At 51.4% G+C, this 13,586-nt stretch overlaps 1 protein-coding gene across 7 annotated transcripts; it reads right to left on the reverse strand.

The window, feature by feature from the left end:
• Window positions 1-2,055: 2,055 nt before the first annotated feature.
• Window positions 2,056-9,029, reverse strand: LOC122387721 (acylamino-acid-releasing enzyme-like). 7 transcript variants are annotated; one of them, XM_043378139.1, is made up of 3 exons: window positions 8,890-9,029; window positions 2,829-5,164; window positions 2,056-2,146 (listed from the first exon to the last, which is right to left on the reverse strand). In XM_043378139.1, the coding sequence occupies exon 2, from the start codon at window positions 5,151-5,153 to the stop codon at window positions 3,054-3,056; it is 2,100 nt and encodes a 699-aa protein (XP_043234074.1). In that variant the 5' UTR covers window positions 5,154-5,164; window positions 8,890-9,029; the 3' UTR covers window positions 2,056-2,146; window positions 2,829-3,053. The 7 variants fall into 7 exon arrangements, with proteins under 7 accessions (XP_043234074.1, XP_043234069.1, XP_043234073.1 ...); XM_043378134.1 differs by having other exon boundaries at window positions 8,965-8,998; XM_043378138.1 differs by having other exon boundaries at window positions 2,829-5,161; window positions 8,890-8,993.
• Between the last annotated feature and the right edge of the window lie 4,557 nt (window positions 9,030-13,586).

The raw sequence follows: 13,586 nt of genomic DNA on the forward strand, positions 1-13,586 counted from the left end.
TTGGTGATCAGTGGTCAGTGAATAGCGACAAGTGATCAGTGAGCATGACTGGTGGCCAGTGACCGATGGTCAATGACTACAGACTCGTGCTCTGGTCTGTGGTCTGACCATAGACACCTTGACCGCTGACCAGTCACCGGAAAGCAGTGACCAGTGACAAGTGGCAGGTAACCGATGAACAGTGCAGTGACCACTGACCAGTGACAACGGACCAGTGAACGGAGATCAGTGACCGGTAACCGTTGACCGTTGACCGGCGATCTAAGAAGCAGCGGCGGCCATCAGCGCTACCGGTGAGCACTATTTTCAGCTGCATAAGAAAGCCTAACAACTGTTATTTGGGTAATGGGTTCCTCTCCAAGGCGGAGAGACAGACGTCCGAAAATTTGAATACGGAATTAACTATTCCCCTTACGAATATAGGGCAAATAGGTTCCATGGCGCAATTCAATAACGACCTACTGCCAGTGTCAGGGCGACTCAAACGGTTACGCAGCAGCACCCAACCGGATCAGACGGCTACGGAGGTGTACAAAACCGTTCAAACAGCAACAGATGGGTACGACACCATTCAAACGGCTGCAGAGGAGTTTATTGTTGTTCAAGCCGCCACAGAGGAGCACACAGCCGTTCAAACGGGTACGGACTACGGGGAGTACAAAACCAGACAAACAGCTACAGAGGAGAACCAAACCGTTCAAACAGCTACGGAGGGGTTCGAAACCGTACAAACGGCCACAAAGGAGTTATTCATGTTCAAACAACTACAGAGGAGCACACAGCCGTTCAAACGGGTCCGTGGAGTACAAAACCAGACAAACAGCTACAGAGGAGAACCAAACCGTTCAAACAGCTACGGAGGGGTACGAAACCGTACAAACGGCTACAAAGGAATTATTCATGTTCACTAGAGGAGCACACAGCCGTTGAAACGGGTAAGGGGAGTATAAAACTGTTCAAACAGCTAGATAGGAGAACCAAACCGTTCAAACAGCTACGGAGGGGTACGAAACCGTACAAACGGCTACAAAGGAATTATTCATGTTCAAACGACTAGAGGGGCACACAGCCGTTGAAACGGGTAAGGGGAGTATAAAACTGTTCAAACAGATACGAAACCGAGGAGGGGTACAGAGGGGTACGAAACCGTGCAAATGGCTACGGAGGAGCTTAGTGTCGTTCAAGCGACTACGGAGGAACGGAACGCCCAACATTTCAAGCGGCTGTGGAGGAAAACCCGACAGTTCAAGCGGCTACGGAGGAGCACCCAACAGTTCAAGCGGCTACGAAGGAGCATCCCACCCAAAGTTCAAGCACCTTCGAAGGACCACCCCACAGTTCAAGCGGCTACGGAAGAGCACCCGGCTGTTCAAGCGGCTACAGTGGGTCTACACAGCGGCTCGAATTACGTCGACAGACTAAGGAGGGGCACACAGTGGGGCGAGTGGCTCGCCTACCGTACATTGAGGGTCGGTGGGACTCTCGTCCACATGTGTGCCCAGCCTCTCATCACAGCGGACGACCCAATAAACCGGTATACGAGTCGGCAGGTCGTAGGGCTGTCATAACGAAGTCGGTGTCGTTGAACCCTTCAAGAGACAACAGTCAAGCTCGACGAATCAAGCACTCGAGTCAGTACAATGAATCGGCACTATCAATGACTTTAGAGCTGCCGACAAGCTCACTTATCGTTCGAAAATTTGTTGGTTCGTCTTCAACTCAGAATAAAACAAGGCAAACATAAATAAACATAACCATCGAGACTTCATCTTTTATGAAATACGATTCAAGGTTTCGAAAGTGGGAGAATGGCCTCGATCATAACGCTGATAAGCATAAGTTAAAAGAAAGGGAATCTCCATCACCTAGTTAGCGTCTTTTGTCCTTCGTACTACGTTCCGATCTTGCTTTTGTCAAAGGATTAAAATGCCGTCTCTTTAGAGTATGAATTATGGAAGTAATCGAATGCCCTTTGTTCTATCCAAATCGGTTGGCAATTTCCCGAGATTAGACGGGCTGCTGCACTGATGTGACTGAGAGGTTTTCAAACAACTATTTCAACCACGCACTAAGACTTACAGTGCGTGCAAGTGTATTTGTCCTTTGTGACAATGTGACTTTCTTCTTGGTTAACATCTCCCTAAAACGCAGTTCACACTTGCCCGTAAGGTCTGCCGGTGACGGGCCCGACACCGTCAAAACGGCCGAAACTGACGGAGCGACGGCCGTCAGGTCGACGGGCATGTGTGAACCGGCGGCGTTCGACGGCCGGCAACAGCTGACTGCGCCGGCGCCGGACCTGACGGCCGTCGCTTTGGAAAGTTCAGCAATGTTCAACTTTTGACGGTGACGGGCCCGTCGGTTTGAATGTCTGCGTGTTGGAGGAAGAGGAAAAGGAACGTTATCATGCAGCATGAAGCTTATATGCATTTTTAGGATCATTTATACCATTTTCCATCCATTTGTTGAGATGAAAGTATTTATTACGGCACGATATCTTGAGATTCGATCCCTGATTTAAATCAACGAACCGATGTGTCTTTCATTTAAATAAAGTTGCAGCATTATTTGACATAAAAATGTAAATGCGTGGTAATTTATTTCTGTAATTCAAATAATATTTTAACCTCTCGGCCTCTACCCCTCCCCCATCCCCTTCCCCCATCTGCGTCAATCTCGAAAATGGTGCGCCATTTCTGTCACAGTATATGGCAGCCAATGGGAGCTACCAAATCTCAACTTTCGTTTGACGGGCTGCAGGCCGTCAGGTCGACGGTGACGGGCCCGACACCGACAGACTGACGGTCATGTGTGAACTGCGTTTAAAAAGCACTCCTTTAAAAACGACTGACCGTAAACAGTGCACGTAAGCATAACCATTAAGCAAGTTATTTTGGCACATTTCACCAACAAAAACATAAGCACCGGTGCTGAATGTTGCTGGTTTTCCCAAGCTAAATAAGCACCAAATCCCTCTAAAGAATTAGCAAAATGAGGTGGCAAGATCGGTAGTTGGCTCACCGGCGGCCGACGGAGACACTCCGGTGGAGAGCCTAGGCCGGCGGGCTGTGGTCGAGCTTCTCGCACATCCAGGTGGCCGCGTGCACCATGACGTCCCCGTTCACGGCCGCCTTGGCCAGCGGGTGGCAGTCGTCATAGACGCGCACCTCGGCCGGCACGCCGCGCTGCCGCAGCGCCTCTCCGTAGTAGAACACCTGGTAGGGCGGCACGCGCCGGTCGGCCGTGCCCACCATCAGCAGGGTGGCCGCGCGCACACTGTCCACGTGACTGATTGGTGAGCAGGTGAGCATGGCGGCCAGCCGCTGCGGCGTCGGTGTCAGCAGCGGATCGTACGCCTCGCCCGACTCGACGTGGTTCCAGTCGGGGATGTCTGTGCCCTCCAGCATGCCGGCTATGTCACACACGGGGTTGCGCGCCACCACGGCCTTGACCAGGTCCGGGTGCTGGCCGCTCAGGTGCGTCACCAGAAACCCGCCGTGCGAGCCGCCGTAGGCCGCCACCCGGCCAGCGTCCAGCAGCGACGGCTCGGCAGAGAGCACCTGGCGAGCGGCGTGCTCGCAGTCGGCCACGTCCAGCGTGCTGACGCGGCCCGGCAGCGCGTGCAGCGAGCGCTCGCCGGCACCGGTCGATCCGCGGTAGTTGATGAGCAGCACGGCCAGGCCCAGCTGGTTGAAGAGCGCCACGTGCGCCGACCAGGCGTCGGTCATGACTCCGTGCGGGCCGCCGTGCGGGAACATGATCAGCGGCGCGGGGGTGGCGCCGGCCGGTGGCAGCACCAGCAGGCCGCTGTAGGGCAGCGTCGCCAGCTCGGCCGGCTCTGCGCGGCTGAACGTCAGCGGCCGCACGGTGCCGGCGCTGGCGGGCGCCGCCTCCGTCAGTGCCACCGGCTCACCGCCGGCCGGCGGCAGGACCACCAGCTCAGGCGGCTGCAGCAGTCCGGAGCGCGCACCCACCACCAGCCGCGGCGTGGCTGCCAGCACGGTCACACCGGCGGCCTCCAGACGGGTCCGCGCGCCGGAGGCCGTGTCCACGGTCAGCGACCACAGCCCGGTGCCCACCGGCGTGGAGAAGCAGACCGCCGTGTCGGAGACCCAGCACTGGGTCGGCAGCTGCTGCAGGTACAGACCGCTGAAGCCGTCCGGCTCGGGGACGTCCACCAGGTCGATGAGCACGCTCACGGCGCCGCTGTTCATGTCGCGGCGCATGAGGCGCGCGCCGGCGTGGTGCGGCCCGCCGGCAGCCGACTCCAGCCACAGCACGGCGCTGCCGTCAGGGGAGACGCGCGGGCTGCGGCACGACACCGCCGCCTCGCCGCTCAGCCGGGCGCCAGCCGCGTCCGCCTCCACGGGCAGCTCCAGCACGTGCGAGGCCCGGTTGGAGCAGTAGATGAGGCCCAGTCGGCGCGGCTGGTTCTCCCAGGCGATGGCCACCACTGAGTTTGTGTCGCCGTGACGGCGCCAGCGCGCCTGGCCGAGCGACACGTCCTGCGGCGGCGCCAGCACGGTGAGCTGGCCGGCGGCCGCGTCCAGCACCACCACCACCGGCCGGTGCTGGCCCGTCTGCTGCTCGCCCCAGTCGGCGTAGTAGCGGCTCTCGGCGCCGCGCTCCGAGCCCTCGCGGGCGTTCTCGTCGAAGAAGGAGACGGCCGGCGGCCGCCTCTTCTCGGCGATGTACAGCAGCAGCCGCTCGTCGTCACTCCACTGGAAGGAGCTGAAGTCGCCGCTGCTGTACACGGCGCCATGTTTGTCCATGGCGGTCAGATCCAGCACCTGGCTCATATTGCCTTGGGACCAAATCTCCAGCAGCCACTTCTCCTTTTTGTTTTCGCCCTCCTTCTTTCGGAACACGGCCTTTTTCTGATGAGACGGCGAGTAGCAGACGACAACATTTTGGCCGACATTTTGTGATGGTGTGGCCGCAATAAGCCGCAGGGAGGGCTGCTCCACAACAAACGTACGCTCAAACTGAACCGTCTCGGCAGTCTCGACCACACTTTGCGACCAAGTCGTTTGGATTTCGGCAACACCGCCGCCCTTAGTGCCAGCAACTGATGCTTTTAGGAGTGTTGGTATCCTAGTTAGAACTCGAGTCTTCTTCACAATGCTGTCCACAAGTGTTGCCATTTTCGACATTTCCTTTTCTTCTGAAAATGATGTTCCATTAATTTGACATATCGTTTTACAACACAGGCCAACATTGCATCGAGAAGAATGAATGCATTTAGTGATTTTCTTTCGACTGAGTCTTACGGCGTTAATCTCGGTAACCTAATGCTACGCTAACCGATATATAACGTTGTCGAAACACAGTGGAGGACGCCAGCGATGGGGATTGGGGAAAGACGTGAGAAAGCTAATTATGACCCTGCTATTGTCGTCTATGACCTAACATAATTGATGTTGCAATTTCAACTAAAGAATTAAAAGCAGCTAAGCTAAGCAGCTACAAGCAGCTAAGGGCAAACTTGAGCAAGATTTGGGTCAAAAGTTATTGCAGAAAAACTGTTTCCGCAAAAAATCGTCTATTTTGGTAGTTTTTGCCCCTTGCAAGCAAAACTGTTGACCTTAGGTCAAAATCTGAGTGTAATAACCAGAAAGAGCGTTAATGGGTCTATCAAATGCACTTTTCCGGGGCGTTGTTGAAAACTGCTCTATTGGTTTCCGAGTTATGCGCCGTTTGATGAAAATTGTCGACATTCGACCTGATAATCGGCGAAATTTGGCCTTCAATGACCTCTGGTGATGGCCAAATTTGACCTGGTCACCTTTGACCTGACCAAAAAAGTGACCAAGTAATTTTGTCATTATTTTTGACGCTCTTTAGAATGCTGCCTATCCCGCATCACTACGTGGCCCCCGCCCAGGAGCCGAGTCAGAAGGACGGGGTGTTCAAACATCCCCCCCCCACATGGGATAGAAATCCAGGAGCTCTAGTGGGGCACGGGTTAATGATGCCAGGGCCGGGGCCCCAGCCAAGTAATCAAGGATAACCCGGCAGGCGGTGGACCTCCCGGCCACCTTCCGCGCGGTGAGGGGGGGGGACATTTTTTGCCCCCCCCCCGTATCTCCGAAACTACTGGACGGATCCGGAAAATTCAAACGGCGTTCGATAGCCCTGTCAAATTCGTCGAAGGAAACCAAATTTCATTGACCTCGGGGTCACCGATGACGTCACAGGTCAGGTCAAAGATAAAATGTTTCACCGTTCACGGGTCTTCTAGGGAAAGCGCTATAACACCGAGGAAAACGCATTTTGTCGAAAATCAGCGATAGGGCGTCAGTTGTCTAGTACATATGTTGCTATGCGAGGTCACTGGTCATACCAGGTCAGGTCACAGGTCAGGTCACCAAGGCTGACCACATAAACCCAACTTTACTAAGGTTGTGCGATGCATGTTTTATGGCCAATTTTTTATTTCCAATTCAATGGTGTTGGTTATAAGACCATCAGACAGTTTAGGTCACTCTCTGTGGAGGTCAGGTCAAAGTCAGGTAAAAAAAGGTCAAATTTCAAAGTAGATAGTTTTGCATAAGATTGGTATTGATTCGATGCAGCTCGTCACGGGGAGTCTAATGGTGGTCTTTGTTTTGCGCTACGAGGTCTAGAATTGCTAAAAATTGAGTTTGAAAATTTGACGTAATTAATTTTGAAGTTTTTTTCGCTTAACTTGGCCAAAAAAGAGGTATCGATCTCAAATTTGGTATGTAGATAGAAGGCGGTAGGGACTATTACATATATTCCGTTTTTTCGAAATTAAAAAAAAAATCTGGATTGTTCGGCCATAATATTCAAAAAATCTTATTTTTTATTTTTGGGGGTCAAAATCCAAAAATTTCAAAAATCCGAGATCGCAGTTTTGTAGCACTTACAATTCTACACCTTTTATGTATGAAACATTTTTCTGTATCTCTAAAGCTGTAGGCCTGACAGCTCTTCCCGCAAAACCTTTTTTGGGGTCGAAAATGGCAGAAATGACGACACTCTGACGTCATTAGCGGCCAACCTATCATAGCATTTGGATTTTTTTTGTCACAATGTCCAATAGCTGTTCACGGGAGGGTACTGAAAGTTTGGTGACGATCGGCGCAGCGGTTCTGGAGATATATCGAAAAAACTAAAGGGGGCAAAAATGCCCCCCCCCCCCACCGCCTGGAAGGATAAGGTGAGAGGTCTGATAAAATACCTAGGCTTGGAATGCATGCCTATGAAGTTTGAAGCATGGGAAATCAGTCTTAAGCAAGTCAAAATTGGAGAAACAGGCCAAGCCATGTCTCGCGCCCGAAGAAATGTCTTGGCAGTATGCGCAGTAAACGATTGGAACTAGCTCCCATCGTCGGTGATTCTTTCAAGCTCACTCAACCAGTTTAAAGCACGACTAGACAAGCACTGGGATGCATCCCGCTTTGACATCCCAGACTAGCTCATCCTATGTCTGTCCTCATGCACGGAGCTCGATGAGATCAGGACCAAAACAGGCCAAGTTTGTCCATCTAAATTCCTGTACCTGGTAAGGTAAGGTAAGGTAAAGTTAATTGGATATGGCAACATGAAATTAAGCCATTAACATCAAACAGCAAGGCTAAAATAGGTTCAATCTCAAAGCTGGCAAGATACAAGAAGGCAAGTTGCAAAACCTACGAAGTTGGAGTAAGTAAATGAGGGCAAAGTCCAAAAGGACTTGTGAGCCCCGTGAGGCCCTGGCTCACGCACCTGTCATGGTATATGTGAATATAAAGTTTGAATGGCATCTAGTTTGGTAGGTATAAGGCAAGGTGCAAGGGTAGGTACCTATTGGTGAGGCACACGTAGCACGAGTGGGCATGTGCTGTGGAGATCAAAATGTAACCAATTGTTTGTTTGTTTTGTTTTGTTTTGTTGGGTTAGGCCCTTTCGGTCTGACAAGACCATGGGTCTGTTCCCGTCGTTCCTCCCAAAAAATCTCGGATGAGGTTGGATGAGCTTGGAGGAGAGCCGTTTCAGAGGAGCCACGGGAACATTTTTGGGAGGAAATCAGCTGTTTGCGGGCTGTAACGGTCGGCGATTTATGGCGCGCAAACAGTTATTTAGAGTTAACAATCCCTTTCTAATAAAATAACCTTATATTTATATCTAGCATTACTTTTAAAAGATATCCCATCCTCATCGATCACTAAAATCAATTCCACTTCCCTCAAACCTCATTTATAAACAATCCACATTTGTATTACGTGCGCCAAATATGTCTACGCAGAGCCTCCTCCAAAAATCCAACTTTCGTTTGGGATGAGGGAGGAGGCAAATAGTGGTGGTGAGATGTGAAATCAAGATGAGCTTGGAGGAGCTTGGAGGAGCGACGGGAACGATTTTTTGAAACGAGAGGAGGTTAGAGGAGCTTGGAGGAGGTTGGAGGAGCGACGGGAACAAACCCCATTTAAGAGCCGGGAGGATGATAGGATATAAGGGGAGACATTGGTCTGGGCAGGCACCCTAGTGAGTCGCCGGGGCTGAGCCCGTCCAGAGGACAGGCCACCCAGCCCCAAGGCTCTCACTGCACCCGGCTACGGGGTGCGCTCCCTCGGGAGCAGCAGTGCCGCTCCAAGGGAGCAGCCCGCATGAGATAAAGTTGCCTGTCCAGCCCGGAGGGGGGTTGCGGCGTGGAGGAGAAGGATTTCAGTATCCTGAGGATAGAAGCACGGAACGGTGTAACCGATTGTACAGGACATATCAAGATAAAGCCTTTGCATGGAGTCAGAATGGAGTCAGGTCATGGAGGGATGGCTTCAAGGCTATAGAAGATGACTTTCTACAAAAACTCTTTTAGCTCTTAAGTACAAAGATTTAAAGGTAATATAATGATCCAATTACAAATACCTTTAACCGGTACCTTACCAAATAATTCTATCTCAACTGCGTTTCAGATTTTTCTACAAATAATTCAAGGTATTTTGATATAAAAACTCTCACTAAATAATTCAGGCATTCCCCGGCCATCAAATAATTGCTTGCGTTACGTTAGTCTAAAGAGCGCCAAAAAACGGTCTCAGAGCAATCGTGTTCACAATAAAATAATCGTAGCTTAGGTCGCTTTGTTTCCATGGCAACAGACAATTTTTTTTTAATTTTAGATGAGATTTGGATATAGCTTCGGTTATAGCCTTGGCTTCGGTAAAATAGATGATGCTGATACTTTATGGTAATTTACCAATAGCCCCCATTTTTGAGGGACAACACTATTCGACCGCCACCCTTGCAGCCATTCTATAACTCAGGAACTACTGAACCGATCGGAACGAACGAAACACCATTCGAATCAGGAGGTACGATTTTATCAGCCGTTTTGAAGCTCGTGACCCCAGGTGACCTCGGTGACCTCAATAGGTCAACTCGGCATTAACGCCTATTGCAGCCATTCTATAACTCAGGAACTACTGGGCCGATCGCGACGAAAACACCACCAGTCGAATCAGCGTATGCAATTTCATCAGCCGTTTCGAATATGGTGACCTCAAGTGACCTCGGTGACCTCAAAAGGTCAACTTTACGTTTTCGCCTATTGCAGCCATTCTATAACTCAGGAACTACTGGGCCGATCGTGACGAAAACACCACCAGTCGAATCAGCGTATGCGATTTCACCAGCCGTTTCGAATATGGTGACCTCAGGTGACCTCGGTGACCTTGGGAGGTCACATGACCGTTGTGGCCTATGGCAGCCATTCTATAACTCAGGAACTACTGGGCCGATCGTGACGAAAACACCACCAGTCGATTCAGCGTATGCGATTTCATCAGCCGTTTCGAATATGGTGACCTCAGGTGACCTCGGTAACCTTGGGAGGTCACGTGACCGTTGTGGCCTATTGCAGCCATTCTATAACTCAGGAACTACTGGGCCGATCGTGACGAAAACACCACCAGTCGAATCAGCGTATGCGATTTCATGAGCCGTTTCGAATATGGTGACCTCAGGTGACCTCGGTGACCTTGGGAGGTCATATGACCAATGCGGCCTATGGCAGCCATTCTATAACTCAGGAACTACTGGGCCGATCGTGATGAAAACACCACCAGTCGATTCAGCGTATGCGATTTCATCAGCCGTTTCGAATATGGTGACCTCAGGTGACCTCGGTGACCTTGGGAGGTCACATGACCAATGTGGCCTATTGCAGCCATTCTATAACTCAGGAACTACTGGGCCGATCGTGACGAAAACACCACCAGTCGAATCAGCGTATGCGATTTCATCAGTCGTTTCGAATATGGTGACCTCAGGTGACCTCGGTGACCTTGGGAGGTCACATGACCGTTGTGGCCTATGGCAGCCATTCTATAACTCAGGAACTACTGGGCCGATCGTGACGAAAACGCCACCAGTCGATTCAGCGTATGCGATTTCATCAGCCGTTTCGAATATGGTGACCTCAGGTGACCTCGGTGACCTTGGGAGGTCACATGACCAATGTGGCCTATTGCAGCCATTCTATAACTCAGGAACTACTGGGCCGATCGTGACGAAAACACCACCAGTCGAATCAGCGTATGCGATTTCATCAGCAGTTTCGAATATGGTGACCTCAGGTGACCTCGGTGACCTTGGGAGGAATGGCTGCCATGGGCCACAACGGTCATGTGACCTCCCAAGGTCACCGAGGTCACCTGAGGTCACCATATTCGAAACGGCTGATGAAATCGCATACGCTGAATCGACTGGTGGTGTTTTCGTCACGATCGGCCCAGTAGTTCCGGAGTTATAGAATGGCTGCCATAGGCCACAACGGTCATGTGACCTCCCAAGGTCACCGAGGTCACCTGAGGTCACCATATTCGAAACGGCTGATGAAATCGCATACGCTGATTCGACTGGTGGTGTTTTCGTCACGATCGGCCCAGTAGTTCCTGAGTTATAGAATGGCTGCAATAGGCCACATTGGTCATGTGACCTCCCAAGGTCACCGAGGTCACCTGAGGTCACCATATTCGAAACGGCTGATGAAATCGCATACGCTGAATCGACTGGTGGTGTTTTCGTCACGATCGGCCCAGTAGTTCCTGAGTTATAGAATGGCTGCCATAGGCCGCATTGGTCATATGACCTCCCAAGGTCACCGAGGTCACCTGAGGTCACCATATTCGAAACGGCTGATGAAATCGCATACGCTGATTCGACTGGTGGTGTTTTCGTCACGATCGGCCCAGTAGTTCCTGAGTTATAGAATGGCTGCAATAGGCCACAACGGTCACGTGACCTCCCAAGGTTACCGAGGTCACCTGAGGTCACCATATTCGAAACGGCTGATGAAATCGCATACGCTGAATCGACTGGTGGTGTTTTCGTCACGATCAGCCCAGTAGTTCCTGAGTTATAGAATGGCTGCCATAGGCCACAACGGTCATGTGACCTCCCAAGGTCACCGAGGTCACCTGAGGTCACTATATTCGAAACGGCTGATGAAATCGCATACGCTGTTTCGACTGGTGGTGTTTTCGTCACGATCGGCCCAGTAGTTCCTGAGTTATAGAATGGCTGCAATAGGCCACATTGGTCATGTGACCTCCCAAGGTCACCGAGGTCACCTGAGGTCACCATATTCGAAACGGCTGATGAAATCGCATACGTTGAATCGACTGGTGGTGTTTTCGTCACGATCGGCCCAGTAGTTCCTGAGTTATAGAATGGCTGCCATAGGCCGCATTGGTCATGTGACCTCCCAAGGTCACCGAGGTCACCTGAGGTCACCATATTCAAAACGGCTGATGAAATCGCATACGCTGATTCGACTGGTGGTGTTTTCGTCACGATCGGCCCAGTAGTTCCTGAGTTATAGAATGGCTGCCAAAGGCCACATTGGTCATGTGACCTCCCAAGGTCAACTAGGTCACCTGAGGTCACCATATTCGAAACGGCTGATGAAATCGCATACGCTGATTCGACTGGTGGTGTTTTCGTCACGATCGGCCCAGTAGTTCCTGAGTTATAGAATGGCTGCAATAGGCCACAACGGTCACGTGACCTCCCAAGGTTACCGAGGTCACCTGAGGTCACCATACTCGAAACGGCTGATGAAATCGCATACGCTGATTCGACTGGTGGTGTTTTCGTCACGATCGGCCCAGTAGTTCCTGAGTTATAGAATGGCTGCAATAGGCGAAAACGTAAAGTTGACCTTTTGAGGTCACCGAGGTCACTTGAGGTCACCATATTCGAAACGGCTGATGAAATCGCATACGCTGATTCGACTGGTGGTGTTTTCGTCACGATCGGCCCAGTAGTTCCTGAGTTATAGAATGGCTGCCAAAGGCCACATTGGTCATGTGACCTCCCAAGGTCAACGAGGTCACCTGAGGTCACCATATTCGAAACGGCTGATGAAATCGCATACGCTGATTCGACTGGTGGTGTTTTCGTCACGATCGGCCCAGTAGTTCCTGAGTTATAGAATGGCTGCAATAGGCCACATTGGTCATGTGACCCCCAAGGTCACCGAGGTCACCTGAGGTCACCATATTCGAAACGGCTGATGAAATCGCATACGCTGAATCGACTGGTGGTGTTTTCGTCACGATCGGCCCAGTAGTTCCTGAGTTATAGAATGGCTGCCATAGGCCACAACGGTCATGTGACCTCCCAAGGTCACCGAGGTCACCTGAGGTCACCATATTCGAAACGGCTGATGAAATCGCATACGCTGATTCGACTGGTGGTGTTTTCGTCACGATCGGCCCAGTAGTTCCTGAGTTATAGAATGGCTGCAATAGGCCACATTGGTCATGTGACCTCCCAAGGTCACCGAGGTCACCTGAGGTCACCATATTCGAAACGGCTGATGAAATTGCATACGCTGAATCGACTGGTGGTGTTTTCGTCACGATCGGCCCAGTAGTTCCTGAGTTATAGAATGGCTGCCATAGGCCGCATTGGTCATGTGACCTCCCAAGGTCACCGAGGTCACCTGAGGTCACCATATCCGAAACGGCTGATGAAATCGCATACGCTGATTCGACTGGTGGTGTTTTCGTCACGATCGGCCCAGTAGTTCCTGAGTTATAGAATGGCTGCAATAGGCCACAACGGTCACGTGACCTCCCAAGGTTACCGAGGTCACCTGAGGTCACCATATTCGAAACGGCTGATGAAATCGCATACGCTGAATCGACTGGTGGTGTTTTCGTCACGATCGGCCCAGTAGTTCCTGAGTTATAGAATGGCTGCCATAGGCCACAACGGTCATGTGACCTCCCAAGGTCACCGAGGTCACCTGAGGTCACCATATTCGAAACGGCTGATGAAATCGCATACGCTGAATCGACTGGTGGTGTTTTCGTCACGATCGGCCCAGTAGTTCCTGAGTTATAGAATGGCTGCAATAGGCCACATTGGTCATGTGACCTCCCAAGGTCACCGAGGTCACCTGAGGTCACCATATTCGAAACGGCTGATGAAATCGCATACGCTGAATCGACTGGTGGTGTTTTCGTCACGATCGGCCCAGTAGTTCCTGAGTTATAGAATGGCTGCAATAGGCGAAAACGTAAAGTTGACCTTTTGAGGTCACCGAGGTCACTTGAGGTCACCATATTCGAAAC

The sequence above is a fragment of the Amphibalanus amphitrite genome, unplaced genomic scaffold (genome assembly GCF_019059575.1).
Source record: "Amphibalanus amphitrite isolate SeventyFive unplaced genomic scaffold, NRLGWU_Aamphi_draft 000296F_arrow, whole genome shotgun sequence".
Lineage (NCBI taxonomy): Eukaryota > Metazoa > Arthropoda > Thecostraca > Balanomorpha > Balanidae > Amphibalanus > Amphibalanus amphitrite.